Genomic DNA, 21058 nt, shown 5'->3' with positions numbered 1-21058 from the left:
TTGTACTTGGAGGTTATTTACATCAGGTTTTACCAGTGGTGTGGAAGGGAACATGTCCCCAGATTTTTGATGCAAGCATTGTCAACTCTTACTGCTGGAGATAATTTCAACAAAATATCATCTAACTTCCAGCCAATATGTGTGCATCAGGTGATCTTCAATTTCAGAATTTTCTTTTATCCATTGGAGATGTGAAGGTATCACTCAATAAAACAGCAAAATCAACCCACCTACTTCTATGGTCATTCATGGGGGTTCTCAGGAGCAAAATTTGAATCATCTCATAAGACTGCAAGAATATTTATTTAAAACAAATCAACTCTAGAATTCTAGAATCCATTCCATCTCAGGGAAGAGCTTACACAAGCTTTGATTCTGTGCAAGATGATCCCCAAAACCTATATTTGCAAGAGTATATCAAAGGGTTGAACATCTCAGGGTCCCCACCTCATATTCTTCAACTGAAATGTGGAGTGCCAATAATAATGCTCAGGAACCTTGATTGGACAATGGGACTTTGTAATGGAACCAGGTTGATTGTGGAAAACTTGGGTCCAAATGTGATTCACGCAAGAGTCATATCAGGTAACAGAGTTAATGATTCTGTAGCTATCCCTCACATTCCTTTCTTATCTGACCCAGACAAGTCTGGACTGCCTTTAAAGCGCATTTGAAATCAATTTCTTCTCATGTTCAGAGTTTATGAATTTCCCTCATCAATATTTCCCCAACAATTGTCTTTCCAGCACAAATTTTGTTTCTTCTTCAAAAAACTTGAATTTATTTCACCAGTTTGCACTAATTTTGGTTTCTTCAAAAAACTTGAATTTATTTCACCAGTTTGCACTAATTTTGGTTTCTGTTATGCAGACAGTCACCCAGGAATTGCAACATCAAAGTTTTGAAAAATTTAATCCGTTTCCTATGAGCTGTCACATTACCCTTTTGCCTTTCACCTCCTGTGATTTACAAACCCCTATAACTTTAACACCCTCTGGAACCCCAAATTTGGGGGCTTCCCCTTGTATTCACATAAATACCTACACCTGTAGCATGTATGTACATAGATAATTTAATCTCTAAATACATAATAAATATTCTATAAGTCCATAGTACATGTCTGTAACCACATACTATGGTCTTAAAACCAGCTGTTCCAAATTTTGCATCTGAAAAAAATTAAACTTTTTTTTGAGGCATTGCATAGACTTCAAAGTTATATTTTTGAGTTCTCCTACGTCTGCAGGGCTCAAAAATGTATAGTCTACATGTGATACATGTCTGGTGACTTTGAACACATTGTTCAAAGTTCAAATTTTTTTTTGCAGGTGCGGGGTAGTTGAGAAGTCGTGGGGGGCACTGTAAACCCCGCAGGAGGAGAAAAGAAAAAGAACTTCCATCTCAACTCATGTCAACTGACTACTTCTCACATGTGGGGGTGGGCCCAATCAATTCACAGTCTCCTGAATTGAGTCAGTGAGACTCTTGAATTCAATTGTACAAATGCTGCTCACATACACAGAAATTAAATAGTACAATAGCCAAATTCAAACAAATATTTACCATGGTGCTATCATCCCCAGAACAGAGACGGCATCACAAACAAGCATGGATAAAGCAGCATCCCAAAGACGTTGTTCTTGAGTTTACTGGAATCATTCCGTCTGGTACTGTTGGGTGGAGGTGTTCTGCTGACATTGCACAGAGACATTTGAATATTTTTGGTCACACAGGATAGTACATAGTCCATTTGGATGATAGATAAATATTTACGTGTGTTCATATACTCAAATCTGGCTTACGTTGTGATACTTTGGGGGTACGAAAATACATTTTGTGGGTCATAGACCCCTTTGATTTGAGTCAGACGTTCATAACTACGGAGAATGTGGATTGAGGGGGTCAGCATGCAAAATCAGCTATCCAACCATACGCAAGAGGGGGAAGACTGAACTGGTTGTTGTAGTATTGAGATTTCCATTGTGAGGGAGAAAGACGCTCATCAACATAATTGGCGTAGGCCCTATGGGAAGCTTCGTCAGCACCCAAATACCTCGGATCGGGAAACTTGCAGGAGCACCACTGACCCGTATCCCCACCCCGACGGATTGTTGGCCACAATGCTGTCCACCATGCTGTCCAGCAGAGTGAAGCCTTCGGCGGGATAGGGCGGAGAGTAATTACTGGACCGGGAGTAAAACTTAAGTGTCAAGATGGTTTCCAAAAAAGACAATGAGTATTGACTGATCATGCTTCTTGTACACGGTGAGAAGACCGCCTCACCTGGATGGTAAACAAGATTGAACGCTGGGCAAAGGCCGTCTCATCTGGCCGAACGGCAGTTATCGCCGAATTCTTCCCGCCGTAAAGCTCGAATTGCACAAACCAGTCCTGTCGTATTTCCGCTACTTAAGCTTCGTGTATTTTGCAGTTGGCGGGCTGTGGTACTAGAATAGGGTGCTTACCGTTTTGGATTGGAGGCCCTGAGTGGCCAGGACCTTGGAAAATGCGGCGATCGACGAGTTCGACATTGGCGCTGATGCAGGGGTTGTTAGGCTCTTGGCGTAGAACGTGTCGTGTTCTTCTGCAAGATCCACATCTGCACCACACAATTTTTAAGATGAAAAAATGGAGTTAGGTTGACTTCACTGTGTCTTGAGACATCGGGATTTCTGAACTTGCTTGCTGTGGAGAGAGCTTGGCCCCCGAGTATCCGTGATAAGCTCGTGATCCAATCCGTTGTCTTAACTGAGTTGTGGGTGGGTGGAGGCTTCACAGACCAAAGGGCGATCCATCCCGTTAGATCCAGCACTTTAGAGGCTGAGCCATCGCTTGATGAAATTTTCAGCTTACCATCTGGGACAAAAAGGGCTGGACCACACCGGCAAAAGCGCTAGCCTCGCCGTACCAAGCGCCGGCGAAATCGAACAGCAGCTTCCCGCTTTCCTTGCTCTTCCGAAGGTTGACGGTCATGCCGAGTTGGGCAGGCACATCTGACATGCAAAAGGTCTGCAATTTTATCAATGTCTGGCCGAAGTCTTCCTCGTTCAGGTTCCATTGGATGCCGAAGTCGGTAGCTTCCCTAGGCGCCGTTTCGGTCTGGAAGCGAATCGCGGTCATAATCCCGTAGGATGCGCCGGATCCCCGGAGAGCCTGCGATCAACCAACAAGCCACATGGAAGTGTCAGGGGGAAAGCCTCTGACAAAAAACTTCCATAGGCATACGCACCCAAAAAAGGTCGGGATTGGAAGTCTTCGAAGCAGTAACGATCGAGCCGTCGCCCAACACAACCTCATGTGAAATAATTTTATCTAATGTCAAGCCCCATTGTCGGCTAGTGAAGCCGTAGCTGGGAATGGTTGAATAGCGCATTTTCAGACTCTACTTAACGATTGTTTTTTCCTTCTTTTCTTGGGAGCATCATTGAAGTAGACTGTCAAAACACCTACCCGCCGAAGGCGGCATGACCACCCAGACCGACCAACGGGCACAGGCCATGCGGCAGAGCTCTGCCGCCCTGGTCATTTAGAGCGAGGGCAATGTCCCCGAGTCTGATTCCAGTTCCAATCACGGCTTCCCCGTTTGAGCTGTCGACAGAAACCTGCTTCATTCGTTGGAGATCGATGACCAGTGCGCCATCTGTCCCGCTGAGGCCGTAGGCAGCGTATGAATGACCACCAGAGCGGGCAGATACTGGTTAAACAGCACAGGGAAATGACTTTTAGAGCTCAAACATTGACTATTCAAATTTCGAAACAAATCCATGGCACATGCTGATCAACTGCAAACTTACGACGTAGTTTCTCTTGGACACCCAGTTTGACCGCGCTAGCAACGGCGTCAGTATTGTTGGGGAATGCGATGGCGGCCGGCTTGTAGGACAGCCGTCGGTTGAAGGAAGCCGCAAACTTGTCGTAATCCGAGTCGCCGGGGAAGACGGCATCGATCCCCAGAGTGGAAAATTTCGACCGCAAGGAGGCCGTGTCCGCTGTCACGAGATATCCACCCAGGTAGGCCGGGACAACACAGGCCGTGATCGCGAGCTTCACCAGCCGGCTTCGGTCCTGATTCATTGCCCGAGATTTATATCCACCAGAGAAATGCGCGAGCATCTGTATGCGGAAAGAATATTTTGACTGCTCAGTTAATACCTTTGACGTTGAGAATGAAGAGCGGAGATCTCAAGATGGGTTGATGTAGGAGGGTTTGTATAAACCCGCCCATTATAAGAAGAGATTGGCAATCAATGAGATCCCTCGTCGGTCTCATCGTGGGCAATGAGCATGTGTATACTCCTTGTCGATAAATACATACTTACACGATACCAAGAACAAGCATGCCAGCCATGGCTCAAAAGGGCTCAACACTTGTCCCACGGATTCCATCAGTCAACTTTAAACGACATAACACTTAAGCAATACATAAACACCATGTTCGATTCCGAGGTGTGGCGAGAGGTGGCAAGCCGAGGCCGGTGACCGTTCTATGTACACGTTTCACGCAGTTGTGTTTTGGCCTGTTGGCTTTACAGTGTGATGTTTTTAGTGCAACGCCATAGGTCAAATCTCACTTTTTAAAACAAATGTACATGCATTGCGATCTCAGTGGTCTGGGGTGCCGAAGTGACCGTCTCATGATACTGTGGCGGTGTAAAGGTCTGGACTCGACACTCGACAACCACCATTTCCTCAGCATCGCCACGGGTCGGGGGAGGCAATGCAACACATGGGCGACGCGGCGCCATGGTCAGTCATGACTTGGGTGGAAAGGTGGGGGGAAATGTGACTCCGGTCGTTTCCATTCTCAATTCAAGAAAGGAAATGTATCACACGCGGCAGTGCGGCCGGGTACTAGGGACATGGTTTTGGCCGAAAAGCAGGACCGCCCCAGCCATGGAGACTGCACTCGATGTCAGAGCTGTAGTCTCGATGGCGGGAACGTCTCGACCATCGAGATGGTTTCTTCCCGGCCATCTCGACGCCATCGAGATTGAATACAGTGACCCCGCCATGTAAGCATAAGGATGGTGGACAAAAATCCTATGCTTACATTGCAGTATGCTTCTTATCGAGGTAAAATCCCAGCAAAACCAAGAGAATGGTTGCGGGAAATCTAGATTTATGCTATGCTTACATCGTGATTATGCTTACATCGTGAATGCTTACATGGCGGGGTCACTGTACAGTGACCCCGCCATGTAAGCATAAGGATGGTGGACAAAAATCCTATGCTTACATCGCAGTATGCTTCTTATCGAGGTAAAATCCCAGCAAAACCAAGAGAATGGTTGCGGGAAATCTAGATTTATGCTATGCTTACATCGTGATTATGCTTACATCGTGAATGCTTACATGGCGGGGTCACTGTAGTCTCGATCGCGGCCGTTGAGAGCGCGGCGCAGTATTTTTTCGGGTCTCATGATTCCGCGGGGCTCCCAGATTGCACGGTCAGTGTTGTGACCCAGGTGTGCGAGTGACAAAGAAGCTATGGATTGACCCGGTCTCCGCCCGGACTCTCGTCCGGAAGGTCGATGCCGCGACTGCGGCGAGTGTCGGAGTGCGCAGCCCTCTGGATGGCCGGAAAGTTTCGAAGATGGAGATGGCCCGGAAGAATGCATCGACAAGAGGTTCTGGCTATGATGACTGTGCAGTCTTGTTGACCGGACGGCGTGCATCAACACACTCGCCTCGGCCACGAGCTTGTCTAAGCCTCTCCAAGGAGGCGCGAAGCGTCTGGGTGGGTCGGGGTGCTTACGCCCCACAAGCACAGGGAGGGACTTGTGTTAAGTTTGCCTCGGCCAGTGCATGTAGCACGGTAACCGCCAGCGGTACCTGTGGTACCACTGCCAGCCTTAAGGACCGCTGGTATCCACCAGGCGGTGCCGGGTGCGGCACTAGGAAGTTGATGGGGGGGAAAAACGACCAGGTCCCCGTGCGCCAACCGATACCCGCGTCCAAATCGATAGAAGTGTTTCTTATTTTGTTTCAATTGCCAATTTTCAAAGTTAGCTCAAAAGTCCTAATGAATTTTCTGGAATACAATTTCCAGAAGAAGTTCTCTCAGTTCTCTCACTGAACAATATGCGTTTATTGTTGGAGTTTATTTTTTGTTTGAGTACTGAGCGGATCTATGGTTGTTCGAGCTTAGCACAAGTCCCTCCGCCTGCCGGGGGGCAGGGGCGCGAAGCGCCTCGCACGAAGTGCGACCTCCCTCTCTGTGAGACAGAGACCCTGCGGGGCTGCCCCTTCGGGGCTCTCACAGTGAGGCTTTGTTAAGCTCGATGGTTGTTGTACAAAGATAAACAGAATAATATTCACTCCGTGATACTTTGAGGGAGAGAAAAAACATTTCGAGGGTCATAAGCACGTTTGATTTGTGTTAGACGTTGATAACTAATCGTTGAAACACAATGACACAATATCACCAAGTTAGCAGGCTCTCATGAAAAGGTTGAAAATGCCAAGAACTGGACATGATACGTAACTGCTTTTTGTAATATTGGGATTTCCATTGCGAAGAAGAAAGTCGATCATCGACATAATTTGCATAAGCCCTAAAGACAAATATTGAGCAAGAAAGACAAACTGAATTTCATGTATTGGAAGCGTGAACTTAGCATCGACTTACCCGTAACTCCAACCTGAGGGGTTGTTGTTCACAATGATATCCACCATGTTGTCCAGTAGAGTAAACCCCTCTGCGGGGTAGGGTAGAGAAGCATTTTTGGACGAGGCGTAAAACTTATCGATGGAGATGGCGGCACGGTTGAAATATCCATAACTATCAAGTGGTGAAGCTTGTTGAACAGCGGGGGGACGACTGACCTGGATTGTGAACAGGATTGAGCGCTGAGCAAAAGCGGTTTCATCTTCTCCAACAGCTGTCACCGCGGAATTCTTGCCGCCATAGAGTTCGAACTGTACAAACCAGTCCTAGGGAATTTGGACCAGTGACCACATGAGCTTTTGCCCTTTTTGTAACCTTTTGATGCGATAGCATGGGATCTTCTCACCGTGTTAGATTTGTGTCCTTGATTGGCCAGATACTTGGAGAATGCAAGGATCGAAGAGTTGGACATGGGTGTCGATTGAGGGGTTGTTAGACTTTTGGCATAAAACATATCATGTTCTTTTCTGAGGTCCACACCTACACAGACCCAAACAATTTTCAATATTGACCCCTGCAATCAGAATGGAATATGTTTCTGGAAGCATGCCTGATGTAGATAGAGGTTGGCCGTCGGCTGTCCCTTTGAGGCTGGCAATCCAGCTCGTAGTTTTAACTGACTTCTTAGCCGGAGTGGGCTACATAAAAAAAAGTTCATATCGTATTAAATAGTCATGCATTTTTTCCATCATCCAAAATTTCGGCTCACCATCTGAGATAGGAAAGGTCGAATAACATTGGCAAGGACATTTTCCGCCCCGTACCAAACCCCTGTCAAATCCAAGTACAACTTACCAGAGCCACCTTCACCTTTTCCCAAATTGGATTCTAAGCCAAGTTGAGCGGGCAATTCGGACATACAGAAGATTTGTAGTTGGATTAACGCGTTGCTGAATTCTCCAACATCCAAGGTCCACTCATAGACAAAGTTGGTGGCCTGGCTTGGGGCAGGTTGGGTGCGAAAACGCATTGCGGTCATGATCCCGAAAGATGAACCCGCGCCCCTCAAAGCCTTAATTTACATACGGGGATGGAAAAACATCAGCTTCATCGTTTAGACTGAAGCATAACGTAGCACCTGGCAAACCCAAAAAAGATCCGGATTGACTGTTGCGGAAGAAGTAACAATTGTGCCGTTTGCTAAGACGATTTCATGCTCAGTTATTTGGTCTAGTGTCAGGCCCCACATTCGGCTGGAGAAACCATAGCTGAAGATTGAGGAATAATCAGGTGTCTTCACCCACCAAAATGTATTCTGCTTGCTCTATTTCCAGGGGAAAATATATATATCAACAACTCACCCTCCGAAGGCGGCATGACCACCCAGTCCAACGTGGGGGCAGGTCCCATGCGGTATGGCCCGTCCACCGTGATCGTTCAAGCCGAGGGCAATATCGCCAAGCCTACTTCCCGCACCAATCAAAGCTTGCCCACTCGCTTTATCCACGGAAATATGTTTGAGCCGTTCCAGGTCAATGACCAAAGCACCGTTTTTCCCGGCCAGACCATATGCGGCATATGAATGTCCACCCGAGCGAGGCGATACTGTTTTTAAAGGAGGAGATTCAGGATTGTGAGCGTAAAAGGTACTTGAAAGGATATGAATAGATGATGTGAATCAACTCTACCAGGTATCTTTTCTGCTACACCGACTTTCACCGCATTAGCCACTTCGGTCGCGTTGTGGGGGAATACTATAGCAGCCGGCTTGTAAGTGAATCTCTTGTTATAAGCGGCAGAAACCTTTTCATAATCTGGGTCTTGAGGGAAAACGGCATCAATTCTCAAAGCGGCGAGTTTCTGTCGTAAGGATGCCGTGTCAGCCGCGACATAACTGCCATGCAGGCAAACCAAAAGGTACCACGGGATCCCGCCGATGATGAGCCTCATCTGGTCTGGTTGCAAGTCTCTCGAGATTTAACTATTGATAATCCGATTCAAACAGTCTCGGAGGGGGGACTTTGGAGGCTGCAAATTTGTTTTAGTGGTGATACATAGATCAGACCTGATCAGACATCACTCACGCTCAGCGTCAATTTCAAATAGGAATTAGGTTCGGTACTGGTATTTATGCAATGTATGTATCGGCGTCCTGAACCTTCAAAACTATTCGTCTTTGCAGGGGTGCTGTTGGAGTAGGTCTTTTTTTTTTTTTTTTTTTTTTTTTTTAGTGCAGATTTGGTTTAACATTGCGCACTATGCATATTCATCTGACTGACAAAGACTGTCGAAGAGTGACAACAGTATCTATGTAAATAGAGAGGAGAAGAACAACTAAATTTCTGTGGAGGGTACCGCCATTTATTTTAATGTATGGTGTTGAGAGATGAGAAATGAGAAAAGGGAAAAAGAGGGAAGAAAAGGGGGGAGGAAAGATCCAGGGGTTCGGTGAGGTTGCCGTCTTGAGGAGATCATTGGTGGGTTCCCTCGGCGTCCTCTACCCTGCGGAACTGGGGGAGTCTGGCCGAGGTTCGGATGAATGTTTCTGTTGCCTTAAATGCTCTCGCGTCATGGAGGAGGGTTCTGGCCGACAATTCCCTGATCCTTTCAGCATAGAGGATCCTTCTTGCACTCGATCTTGCCCCGCGGAACCTGGAACAGGAAACAAGATAATGATCAACTGATTCTACGACCCCACACGTCGAGCATATCGGATATGGAGCCTTCTTGCATTTGAACTGGTGAGCGTTTAGTGGGACGTGACCTGATCGTAGCTGGTGCAGAGCGGCCTGAGCGTCGAAGGCCGTGCGCGGCGACTTCCGCCATAGCTTCTCTTTCCGGGTCAGCGAAGATCTTACCGCTGTCGCGCTGCCCTTGATGGATTCGTCGAGAAAGACGGGGTTCCGGGCCTCCGCCGCCTTCCTATCCGCCATCTCATTTCCTTCAATCCCTATGTGACCCGGACACCATCGGATCACCACCTGTGTCGACGGTGGGATGGCGTCAGCTATTTCCTGAATCTGAGAAACAAGGTATTGGCCCGGTTTGGGGGCCCTAGGGTACTTTAGCCGTTCAATCGCGGCTTGACTGTCCGTTAAAATGATAACCCGAGCGCCTGAGATCGGGAGTTGTGCCATGCGCCCCAATTCTAGCCCAAGCCTGATGCCCACCAATTCGCATTCGAAGTTGGAAGCCGTGCCTTGAGGGCCCAAGAAAGCGAGCCTGCTCGACAAGCCATCCCCCGTCACTGCCGCCGCTCCTAACCCTTCCTCCGGGTGGGCTGATCCATCCGTAAAAATAACCAAGTCAGACTTAGGATTCAATGAGTTGAGCATAGAAGAAATCGATCTTTTAGCCTCTTGTTTGTTGACCCTGTCGACCACCAATTCCAATTTCCGTCCTAGACTCCAAGGGGGGTGGGATTCAAAGAAGAAGTTGATCTCCTCAAGCCGCTTTGTCGCCAAGGGCGCCAAGGCCTCGCGCGTGATGGCCGCATGCGCCGGGCTGGGGAATGACCTAGCCTGCCACGCCAGTTCCGTTCTGATCTGTTGCTCAATCGCCGAAGGTCTGTACGCAAACCTGGTTAGCTTCGAGAGGAAGAAGTTGTTTATCCGATTTGTGGCCGTCTGCACAATACTCCTAAAAGGCCGGTACTTATCGAGATATTTAATCGGCGTGGATTTTAATGCCCCCAACGCGAACCGGGCCGCCGAGTGCTCAATCTGCCCGAGCAGTGCCGTCACTTTCGCCTTATTGCTGGAGGTGAACCAGACTTGTACCCCGTAGAGGGCCCTAGGGACAAGGACAGCCGAGATCAGCAGCCCTCGCTCTTGCTCCCTCACCCCCCAGGACGAACTGCCTATTTTCAGAAGCTGTCCCATCGTGTCGTCAGCTTTCTTTTTCACCTGAGTTAGCTGTCTACTGAAGGTCAGCTTCTCATCCAGCCAGAGGCCCAGCCATTTGACCTCCCGTTGGGGCTCCAAGATTTGACCGTCAAACACAAAAGGTAACTTAGCCGATCTGGCGTGGGTAAAAGCCACGTATTGAGCTTTCCGGCTGTCAAAAATAGCTCCGTGGCTTTTGCCCCACCGAAGTGAAGCCTCCGCTAGCGTCATGAGACCCGTCCTGGCCCCCTCGGCAGTTTTCCCCGCCACAAGATGGACCACGTCATCTATGAAGCCCAGGGAGACTTCGTCCCTGTCAAAACAAAACTCTTTGATCAGTAAATCAGAGTTGTAAAGTATGTACAGAATGACTGATAAGGGGGAACCCTGCGGGAGTCCCTTCTCAATCTTAAACTCAGCTGATTCAAAGTCCGCCAGCCGCAGCTTTGTGCGGCGACCCTCCAAGAATCGTGCTATGATCTTCCAAAGGTACGTCGGGCATCCTTTTCGTCGAAGAGAGTGCACGAGGCGCCGGGGGTCGACCGATGGATAGGCCGACTTCACGTCGAGGAAGAGGGCCGAGACCGTTTTACCTTCCCTCCACTTTCTCTTCACCCACATTGTAAGCGCCATCAGCGCGTCGTCACACCCCTTCCCTCGACGACCTCCGGAGTGTCCGTCGGGGATGATGGTGTTGGATTCTGCCCAGAAAGTGAGACGGTCAGCAAGGACGGTCTCGAACACCTTACTGGTGGAACTGAGTAGGGCAATTGGTCGATACGCCCCTGGAACGGTGTAGTCAGGCTTTCCAAATTTCCGGATGATGACGGTGGTGGCGGTGCGCCACCCGGTGGGGAAGCAATCCTCCCTGATGCACCTATTAAAGAAGGAAGCAAGGGGGTCAGCAATCTTGGGTGCCAGAATCGTGAGAACTTCATTTGGGATGCGATCCGGGCCTGCGGCCTTTTTCTTTGCCAGTCTACTAAGGACCCCTGCCACCTCCTCGCCCGTGATGGGGGGGTACACCACAAAAGAGGAGGGTTCCGCTGGGGGAACATCCGACAGATCACATGTGCTTTCAACAACCGAAGTGCCGGCGAAGAGGAGCGCCGCCTGCTCCTCCTTGTTTGAGGTGAAGCCGCCGATCGAGTTGCGCAGTGGGAGAACGCCTCCCCCGCTCCTTGGTTTGGTGAAATGTAGGGCCTGAAAGACCGTTGTTGCGTTGGTCGAAGCCAGAAAGTTCCGCCAATGCTGTTGTTTGAGCCTGTTAACCTCTCCGCGGAACCTGTCGTTCCAATAATTGAAACGGTCAGTATTGACCTGTGTAGGGGCCATGACTAAAAGGCGCCGGCACTTATTTCGTATCTTAACCAAGGGCCCGAGGATCTCCTTGTCCCACCATTTTTTGATCTTGGCGTGGTCGACTCGTTTCCGTTTTCCCTGAGCCAGCCAGGCGTCGAGTAGCCCCGAAGTCAGCCTCTCCTCAGTCTCGTCAATGCTTAGATGTGGTGAAAGGGAACTTAGCCGGTTGAGTGTGTCCCGTGCCGTTTCCCGTAAACTCTCTCGGTCCAGCTCCGCCGGCCTGGGGGCCGCCACCCGGTATACCGGTGCCGGTGGGGAGTCTCGTAGCTCCGTGATGAGCTTCTGGTGATCTGACCCGTGGTTGTCCGAGGAGGTCAGCGTACGGAGGATTAACTGGGAGGCGCGGAAATTTGACCACGTGAGGTCGATAGTAGTCCTCGATCCCCGACTGGAAATGAATGTGGGGGCGTCCTTTTCAGAAATCAGCCTAAACCCATGTCTGCCGCACATCTGAACTAAAGCCTTCGCCTCTTTATGGGCGTGTGTGTAGCCCGGTGGGTTCCAAGATCGGTGGTGGAGGTTGGAGTCCAAACCAATGACCGATGCCACGCGCCGGTCGTTGGCGACTTCCAGCCAGCTCCTGATCCGGTCGACTCCCTCGGTTGTGCCTGGTGGATTGTACGCATTCAAAACCCTCAATCGGGTCCCTGTCAGCAAGGTTAACTCTAAGGCAATAAAAAACTTACCGCTGCCTCCCAGGACATTAATGTCCTGAGAGGCAATTGACTTCCGAACGTAAGTCACCGTCCGGTGCTTGTCCTTGAGATCTGTTGGTCGATGTTCCGGGCTACAAAAGGTCCACCAAGCCTCGTGGTCGGGAGGAAGACAAGTCAGCGGATTGACCCAAGGTTCTTGAATAATAAGAGAAACCACCGAGCTAAGCTCAGTGTTGAGAATACTGTAGGTTGTTGCTCGGCTATTATGGCAGTTCAACTGCACAATAGAAGAGGGCACGAAGTCTTTATTGCTTGGCACAAAACGATGAGTATCTACAACTGAGGAACTAGGAACAACAGGGGTTAGTATTGGGCCTATATTATTCATTGCGGAGGTGATTTTTAGAAAGTAGCCATGCCCGTTTCACCTCACACGCCTTATCAAAAGGCGTGTGGGTTTCCCAAACTCCCTTCCCCTTGCCGGCGTCCTTACAGATCACACACAGCTTTCCTCCTGAGCTTGCTGCCTCCTGGCAGTCCCGAGTCTCGTGCTTAGCTCCGCATTTACCGCACTTCGGGTCAGCCCGGCACCATTTGCCAAAGTGGCCCATTTCCAGGCATTTGAAACACTGCGGCGGCAATTTCTTGAATCGTTCGGCCCTATGAAAGCAGCCACTCAAAAATAATCCTCGCTGTTTAACCAATAGGTCAGCGGTTGCAGGGTCAGTGAAAGATATAACAATGGTACCGGCCTGCCGAGGGTCCGTCGGGTCCCTGGAGCCTCCCAGCCATCGGATCCTGAAGATTTTTTCTGAACCAAAATTGTTGTTGTCCGCAGCGATGGCGATCTTACTCGCTGCCGCGTCGACGTTGAATGTCCGGGGAATCCCGTGGGCCAGGACCGAATATGTGCTTGGCGACGCTTCTAAGTCGGGGTGAACCTGCTTGCTCCACTCATGTTTGTTGCGCATCAGCCACTCTTTGTGTTGGCGGTTTTTCGAGTAGAAGGACACGTCACCAGATGGCAGGAACCGGACGGCCTTAACCGTAACCTTCTCGCCCTGGACGTTGGCGTTCATCTTGTCGAGGACCTCGTTCGCTTTCCGGACAACGATTTCAGCGTCTACTTCCTTCAGTGGTGTGGTGCCCGCTCGGGCGTGAATGATTGTCAGGCCCGGCCGAGCCGCTGTCATCTCAGTCTTGGTCGGAGGGGGGGGCGGGGCTTTCGGCTTAGCTGCAGTCGACGCGTAGGATTTGACCGTTGCGGGTTGTTTTCGCGTCAATTGTCCTGCCTCGATGGTTGTGACGCGTCCTGGTAGCTCGCGAAGGTCCGCCATCGCGAGTTTCATCTCCTGCATGGTCTGGCGCATTTCTTCCATCGTACGTAAGATCATGCGCTTTTGCTCGGCTTCGCTGTCCAGGAGCTGAAGTAGTAAGGACATTAGCATCGTGTCCATAACAACTTTTCCGTCATGGGTTTGGTTTTCTGGGCGGGCCAGAAGGGATCGGAGGAATGACGCCGACGTGGCCTCGGTCGCTGGAGTCGCAGGGGGCGCTGGCAGACGGGTTTCGAGGAGCCGACTCGGTTCGGGTGCGGAGGTCATGACGATGTCAGGCGACGCGTCGTTGGCGACAGGCGCGTCTCGAGGGTTGTGAATCGAGTCCGAGAGGACCTGAACCGATTCAGAGCGGATACCGGGAGGGGGGTCGAGGGGTGGGGGGTCGCCAGTGGGCAGGATTGCGAGAGCGAAAGTAACACAATCCGATGCGAAGAGATCTCAATAAATACAACAAGCTGCACTCTAACCGAAAATCTACCGTCAAAAACCAATCAACAGCCCGCTCGGAGAAAGCTAACGGTCACTCGTGCGAGGCTCAACGTTCGTGTTGTCCGCTGGGGGATTATGTAACATACGCAGTCAGCTTCAGCATGTTTCAACTTTCGGGGTCGCGAAGAGCTTGTGTGAGTGAATAAATCGCGACACCTAACGGGCTTAACGTGCTTCCTTCCAAAGACGGCAAGACTTTCTGCATCCCGTCATTGATTAATGCGTTGGTCTTGGATCTCCTCTTGAAGTTTGTGACTAATATTTAGAATTAGCGCTTGTCGGCAGCAGCCTTATTTATCACAAGTCCCGTCACCTCTGCATTATGGTACCTCGGGAACGCCGGGGGAGGGGCTTCAATATGTGACAGGAAAAACTCAACACCAGATAGAATATGTATCTTGGATGGTTATCACTTCACATAGCACAACACCAGAAACAATTGTCATTAGTATATGGGTTTTTCAAGAATACAAGTGATTATGGAGGTAAGCGCAGAACTACAACACGGAACTTGGAGATGCGGAGAGGGGAAGAGGAGGAAGTTGATACATGGTAGTAGGTTGACTTCAGCGTAACAACAGCCGTATCCATAAGGATAGCTTATGAGAGGGTATTAGAGGGTAAAGCACTAGTACATCACGAAGCGGAGCAAGAGATGATCTGTACTTCGCAGTGTATCAATTCTCGGGGAGGGAAGATTGGAGCTGGGCCAGGAAGAGTTGGACGGAGATAATCAAAGCGATGAGTTCATCATTACGGACATGAGGGTCGACAATCGAGCTGATATCCTGAGAAGATTGGTCGAGCTAGCCAGACCACAAGAAATAATGGGATGGTCAGCTTGGAATGCAGGAGAGAGATAAGGATGGTGCGCGGTCATTCACATAGGCGGATGAGATGGTCAGGGTCCCAAGCGCAGGAGACCCAGCGAATTCAATCACAAGCGTCCCGGTTAGCGGATGGCGTAGACCAAACTTGATGTGTAACTTGCTGGGAAATAGTGGATTTGAGCCTGAAATGTCAATTGATAGTATCCCCATCGCGGCCCTGTAACTTTGAGTGGTACTGGTTAACCTGAGAGTTTAAGCCACACAATCATAGAGTGAGCGAGGTTTTTTTTTTTTTTTTGAAAAAAAAAAACACAGATAAAAACATAAAATACATTAACAACAGGGATTGAAACGAACCATGTTCGAGCGGATTCCAGTTTAGCAATCGAACTTCTCTTGGTCTTTCCACCCAGGGTTCTTCTACGGTCACCTTCCGCCTTATCAAGCGCGTTCCGTTCGACTCTGAGCTGGTCGACGAGCTTGAATTCTTTAGGATACTGGGCCTTCAACTTGGGGATCTGCTGGTGATTTTCCGAGAGCTTGGAGGCCAATTCCATCAGCTGACGTTCCAAATCTCCGGCGGCCTCAGTCGCCTCGCTGATCGTCATCAGCTCCATGTCGTCCTCCTTCTGGTTCATCTTGAGCTCGTTCAGCTCGAGCTCCAAGTCCGCTATATCGTTCGTCAATGCCCGGTTCAGCTTGTACGTCGCCTGTGCGTCCGTGTATCGGTCTTGGAGCTCCTGCGCCATCTCTAAGATCTTGCTTTCATCATCATCAATTGCTGCTTGTAAAGCCTTGAGCGTAGTCTCATACTCCGAGTTGGTCACATCTACAAGAGATCAAATTTCAACTGGTTTTTTGCTAAGGGGCACGACTTCAGTTTTAAATTGATGATGCTGGAAGCTCAACTCACTCAGTCTTTGGATCTCGTCGTATGAACAATTCCATCCCTTTTCCTCAAATATCGTGCTCGCGATAAACTTTTCTTTTGCAGCGGCCTCGACCCAGTTGAATTTGACTGCCGAGAGGTAAGACTAGGTAAAAGTGTTTGGGAATGAGAACGACATGTTAACACGTCGCAGAACGCGGTTGAGAGAGGGAGATATAACGGTACCTCGTAACTAATCAGATCATAATCCAAAGTAGTGAGCAGTTTCTCGTCGACTTCCATCTGTTTCACGTTTTCAGGAAGGTCCTCATTGGTGTCGATTTCTTGCGAGTTATCAAACGACGCTTCTTGGCCAATCAAGTCGCGTCTTACATCAAGCGAAAATAGTTTCGTTGATTGGTATTCGTCCAGCGCGTTCGTAATCGCTTCGAGCTCATCCATTCTGTCGATCTCGGCCATCAAATCTTGTTTCCGACAGCCCTCGGCAGGAGGCAAGGCTCGCTTCTCGAGTTCAGCCTACCCCCCGGGGGCCCGAAGTCTCGAGGGACTTGTTGTGACACCACTAGAGTACCTGTACTCGACTACGATACCTGTCACAGACTCATGTAGTTCTTTCTCTCTCTACTTGATGCAAGTATTGACTCTCTCATTTCTCCTTTTCTTATGATTTAAACACGTTGAAAATTTTGGTCGGAAAGTTTGTAGCCCTGAGTGGCATCTCTTGTTCTTACCTCATAGTGCGCAATGTCAAAACAAACTGCACTTAAAAAAAAAAAAAAAGTATTGACTCTGTTGAGCTATCCGCACAAAGTTCAGGGACTTGCGTGCTATTGCCCCTTTTTGGCGTGCCAAGAATCTGAGTTTGGCTGGGAGGAATATTCAAACCTCTGTGATTCCTTGCCACAACAACATTTTTTGGAATAAAATTGCTGAGGTCAAAGGCTAGCATATGCCTGTCCAACCTACATGATTTGAGTCATTTCACAAAACTCCTTCCACTCCAGAAAAAATCCTTAATAAGACTGAAACATTGAATTTTGCACTGAATGGGTCTGTGCTCACCAACTCTCTTTTCATAGTTCTTTCTATAATTAGGCCCCGTTTTGACGTCCCAATTTGAGACAAGGGCCCCCCCTCCCCTCCGTTCAAGAGATTTATGTATTGTCTTTTTCAAAAACCTTGGTCACTTTTTCTTCTTTTTTGTTTCATTGTATGGGTTTATTTTCAGTTTTAAGATTAACTTTGGGCTCAATTATCCCACATCTCTCTTGTCCTTGCAGCTGGTGTAACGATCCCGGGCTCCGTCGGCCCCTCCGTTCAGGCGGAGGGCAGCTGTCCAGCACCATGAGGAGGGGCAGGAGGGGTATTATTTTGGCTCTGGTTCCAAATATGAACTCGCTTTTTACTGAAGTCAACTCCTTCACTTTCTTCTGGAGGACAATGGCTCTGAGGTGAGATTTAGCCTTGGGCCGCATCTGACACCTGTCAAGAAGTATATAAGAAAAATATGGGATCTGCAAGGATCTACCAAAACAAAAGAACAAAAAAGTGACCAAGGTTTTTGAAAAAGACAATAGTTAGGCTAGGATTTGAACAAAAGTGCGGCATCTGCAGTAAAGAGGCGCCTTTGCTTGCAGCTCTTGTCTCAGTCTCTCACTGCAGAGTCAGACGAAGAAAAATGCCCAGGTTCCAGAGTCTCAGAATCACCCCTCACGAGGGTGCCTTTGAAGTGGGGAAATTATGCGTTTCTTCTTTCGAAATTTGGGAGAACTCTGGAGGAGATGCAAACCAAAAGAAGACACAGAGCATACAAGTATTAAGTATTTATGGAGAAGAACCGCTTGGGACGAAGGTACAGATCACAAAACCAATCAGTTGAAGGCTTAGCCCTCGAGTGATCTTCTTCTTTTTAGACAAATGCAGATTCTTCTTCAAACAAGAGACAAGCCAGGTACAAGCTGACAGTTATAAGTCGTTTAATTCATAAGACCTTCATTCGATTGATACACACGAATAATTGTGTTCACCAGCAACCCAGACCTTTTCAGGAAGTGTTGCTGGATAAGGAGTTTTTTCTTTTTTGACCATTACTGTCAATCTAACTCTTTCTTCCCCTTTCGATTTCTTCTTTTTCTTAGTTGGTTTCTCGGCTTTCTTCTGTTTTCCGATTCCTCGGATGATCAGATGATAAGCGATAAAGATCTAAAAATGTGAAGATTGTTGTTTCAGTAAAAAGCGACCTTTTGAATTGTAGGCATTTGATCCCTCACTTTGTTGTTAATCGTACTCGAAGGTATATCTAGTTCTCCGAAGTGATTCTTGTCCAATTTCTCTTTACAGTTGCAATTAGAAATGGACGGGATTTTTAAATGAACGAGCCATTCCTTAGGGTCGACACCACGTTGGACCTCCCAACAGCCATATTTCCCGGGAGAATCGAGGTCGACTTCATGTTTAAGGAACCGATGAGATTTGATTTTATGTTCACCGAGGAGTCTGGATTCGCCGACAAAACTGACGATGACATGATCAAAAAGGTTCGCAAGTGTGATTTTGAATCGGATTGATTCTCCCGGACTGAAGGCGGTCGAGCTGATAGGTGGAGATACTTTGAGGATCATGGCCGGACCAGCATGGTACTTCGGATCGGGGCGCCGATGATATCCAAAGAAAAACCCGTCAAATCGACTGGGTAATCCGAAGCTGAAAGTCTCGGCAAGCGGAGGAGGAGAGGGGACAATGTGGAGCTCCTTGGGGGAAGGGACCTCAGGAGAGGTCATAGTCAGTCGGTGTAGCTGGGGTACTCCGATCTGGCTAAGCTCATCATCTTCGCCGGAGATGCTTGGGGTGATCACTCCCTCCTGACTTTCGCCACTGGTAGAGATTGAGGTGGGTGGACCTTGCGTGCGGGGCGTGGTAGCAAAGACATATCCACCAAAGGGTGAAGGGACGACTCCGGAGTCGATGGTGGTGTTGACAGAATAACAAGATTCGGATGCAGCCGTATAGACGGAATTCGGCCTGCTGTGGCGGGCGACCGGGCCTAGCGGATCGACGGACTCGTCATCAGGCCATCCCGAGCTGGCCTGGCGGTGACGGGGCCCGGTCACCACGATTCTTTCGGCCGCGAACGGGTCATCATCGTAGAAAGTATCTTCGGCTGGCTGGTGAGCCTGACGGTAAGAAATGCATGGATGCACATTCTGGAGACTAGCTTGAGAGTGCAGCTGTGGGAGGCTGGGATACTGCTGGCGAGGAGGCAAGTGTAGCGCAGGCTTGGGCCCGCGGGAGAGCGACGACAGACTGGCCGCCGAAGCTGAGAAGCTCGGCTGGGCCGGGGAGGGTGAGTTATTACTGGACGACGCCGGGAGGTCAACGGGCAGTGATGGCAAGGGGCACGTCGGGGGTGGTTGGGGAGGCTGAGAATAGATCGGGTGAGGATCGGCGGCAAAGGTGGCAAGAGCGAACGGGGAGATCGACCGGTGCGCCGATCGGAGCTTGAGCTGTGCCGAATCGGACGGGGTCCGGGAACAGACCGACTCAACGGCGGTCAACTTACTGTCGATCGAGTTCCGCGCCGGCACCGGTCGACCCAGCGGCTCATCCCAAAGGAAACGTTTGATTGATCTCGAGCGCTGATTGACAAGACTCCTCAGCTTTTTCTGCAAAATTTCCGATGAGAAAGAAACAAAAGTCTAATTAGTTCCGAGTAAGAAGAAAATCAATGCCAAGTCTATCCAAGCCCGGGGAGGGCAGGGCAGTCGGAGCAGAGTTTGCTGGGTTTCTCAACCAGCACTCTCAAAGAGCATGGATCCCTGTGGATGAAAAAGTGCAGCCACATTTGCTTACCTCTGATTCTTTGGGAGTGTACTCCTCTGAACAACAATGCTCAGTGACGCTAGAGTCAGTGCAAACAGATGCAGCAGTCGCTCGGCTGGACCGGCCAGATGGGAAGTGATTGGGTTCTTGAATCGACTCCACAAAGTCGCTGTTGTCTATGGCCCTGTGCTGATCCGGGTGCATCTGATGAAGCAAAAAAACAATCAAATAGTAAAATCCACATCAGTTCTCTAACACTCAAGTAATAGGATCAATCATTCAGTAAGGGGAAAGGGCCCAGGAAGAAAGAGGAGGAATAGTGATCTACCGATGGCTTGGCCAGCCATCTACTAAGTAACAGCCTCAATGAAGTTTTCATACGGCACATTTCTTTGGGGGCTAGACTAGGGGAATGATCTAAAATGCCTGGGTCTTGTCCGATAGATCTCCAAAACATCAGACGCAGGCGAAAAAGGGAAACAGAGCGCTGCAGGAAAAGCGATGGAACTATGGTGGCAACCGATTGAGAAAATCAAGTAGCTGAAGCGACCGGCCGAATGTGACGATTGCCAATAGGATAGGCACTTTGGCCCGTTGATATAATGGGTCGACAGGAAAACACCAAAACAAAGAAAAACCAGCCGGCGGTTCATCTGATAAACATCATCGCACGATCCGGTGCAAAGAATTTGGGTCATACATAAATAGTAAAAAGACAAATATCTGCGTGATCGTCCAAGTGTCTTCATAGCTCCATCATGAGAGCTAGCAAGTCCTGAACTAGACTAACTCAAAATCCAGCGATATCTTGGCTGACACGCTTTTTCTTGTCTATAGTTTTTACGTATCACGCTGTACATAAAAATAACTTCAAACTGCAGCGAATGGAAAGAGTTAAGATTCTTGAGATATACGGTCTGCGCTGTAAAAATGCGTCTTTTGCAGCCAATCCACGTGCTCGAAAAGGCGCAAAGACAAGGAAAACAAGATGCGTGTGAATGGCTCTGGAGTGTGGCCATGCTTTTCTTCTCCATAACAAACAAACATATTTATATGTTGCAGTGACCGGGATATATGTATGACACTCTCGTCACCTCGAAACTCGGAGCGGGATGTACCTTTAAATCCAGAATTGTCTGGCTGAACATCCATCCACACGCATATAGATTGGCCCGACTGAGC

General features: G+C 49.0%; 4 protein-coding genes across 4 annotated transcripts; all 4 read right to left on the bottom strand.

The window, feature by feature from the left end:
- Positions 1-1863: 1863 nt before the first annotated feature.
- On the bottom strand, positions 1864-4074 carry PtA15_2A393 (uncharacterized protein; the record flags this gene model as incomplete). Its single annotated transcript, XM_053166410.1, has 10 exons — positions 1864-1877; positions 1950-2023; positions 2088-2200; positions 2284-2391; positions 2466-2599; positions 2683-2770; positions 2854-3153; positions 3230-3350; positions 3451-3694; positions 3795-4074. 10 exons carry the CDS (start codon positions 4072-4074, stop codon positions 1864-1866), a joined length of 1476 nt encoding a protein of 491 aa, XP_053017635.1.
- A 2240-nt stretch (positions 4075-6314) lies between these two features.
- Positions 6315-8557, bottom strand: PtA15_2A392 (uncharacterized protein; the record flags this gene model as incomplete). Its single annotated transcript, XM_053166409.1, has 10 exons — positions 6315-6393; positions 6486-6554; positions 6629-6741; positions 6826-6933; positions 7014-7147; positions 7218-7305; positions 7377-7679; positions 7755-7875; positions 7969-8212; positions 8296-8557. The coding sequence occupies 10 exons, from the start codon at positions 8555-8557 to the stop codon at positions 6315-6317; spliced, it is 1521 nt and encodes a 506-aa protein (XP_053017634.1).
- Positions 8558-15015: 6458 nt separating this feature from the next.
- PtA15_2A391 (uncharacterized protein) lies at positions 15016-16516 on the bottom strand (the record flags this gene model as incomplete). Its single annotated transcript, XM_053166408.1, has 5 exons — positions 15016-15144; positions 15223-15412; positions 15526-15997; positions 16082-16202; positions 16283-16516. The coding sequence occupies 5 exons, from the start codon at positions 16514-16516 to the stop codon at positions 15016-15018; spliced, it is 1146 nt and encodes a 381-aa protein (XP_053017633.1).
- A 1533-nt stretch (positions 16517-18049) lies between these two features.
- PtA15_2A390 (uncharacterized protein) lies at positions 18050-20333 on the bottom strand (the record flags this gene model as incomplete). The annotated part of the gene is made up of 4 exons (XM_053166407.1): positions 18050-18259; positions 18328-19719; positions 19907-20080; positions 20205-20333. The coding sequence occupies 4 exons, from the start codon at positions 20331-20333 to the stop codon at positions 18050-18052; spliced, it is 1905 nt and encodes a 634-aa protein (XP_053017632.1).
- Between the last annotated feature and the right edge of the window lie 725 nt (positions 20334-21058).

Source organism: Puccinia triticina, chromosome 2A (assembly GCF_026914185.1).
Source record: "Puccinia triticina chromosome 2A, complete sequence".
NCBI lineage: Eukaryota > Fungi > Basidiomycota > Pucciniomycetes > Pucciniales > Pucciniaceae > Puccinia > Puccinia triticina.
Note: the sequence above shows the minus strand (reverse complement) of the source record. Positions and strands in the feature narration are given on the sequence as shown.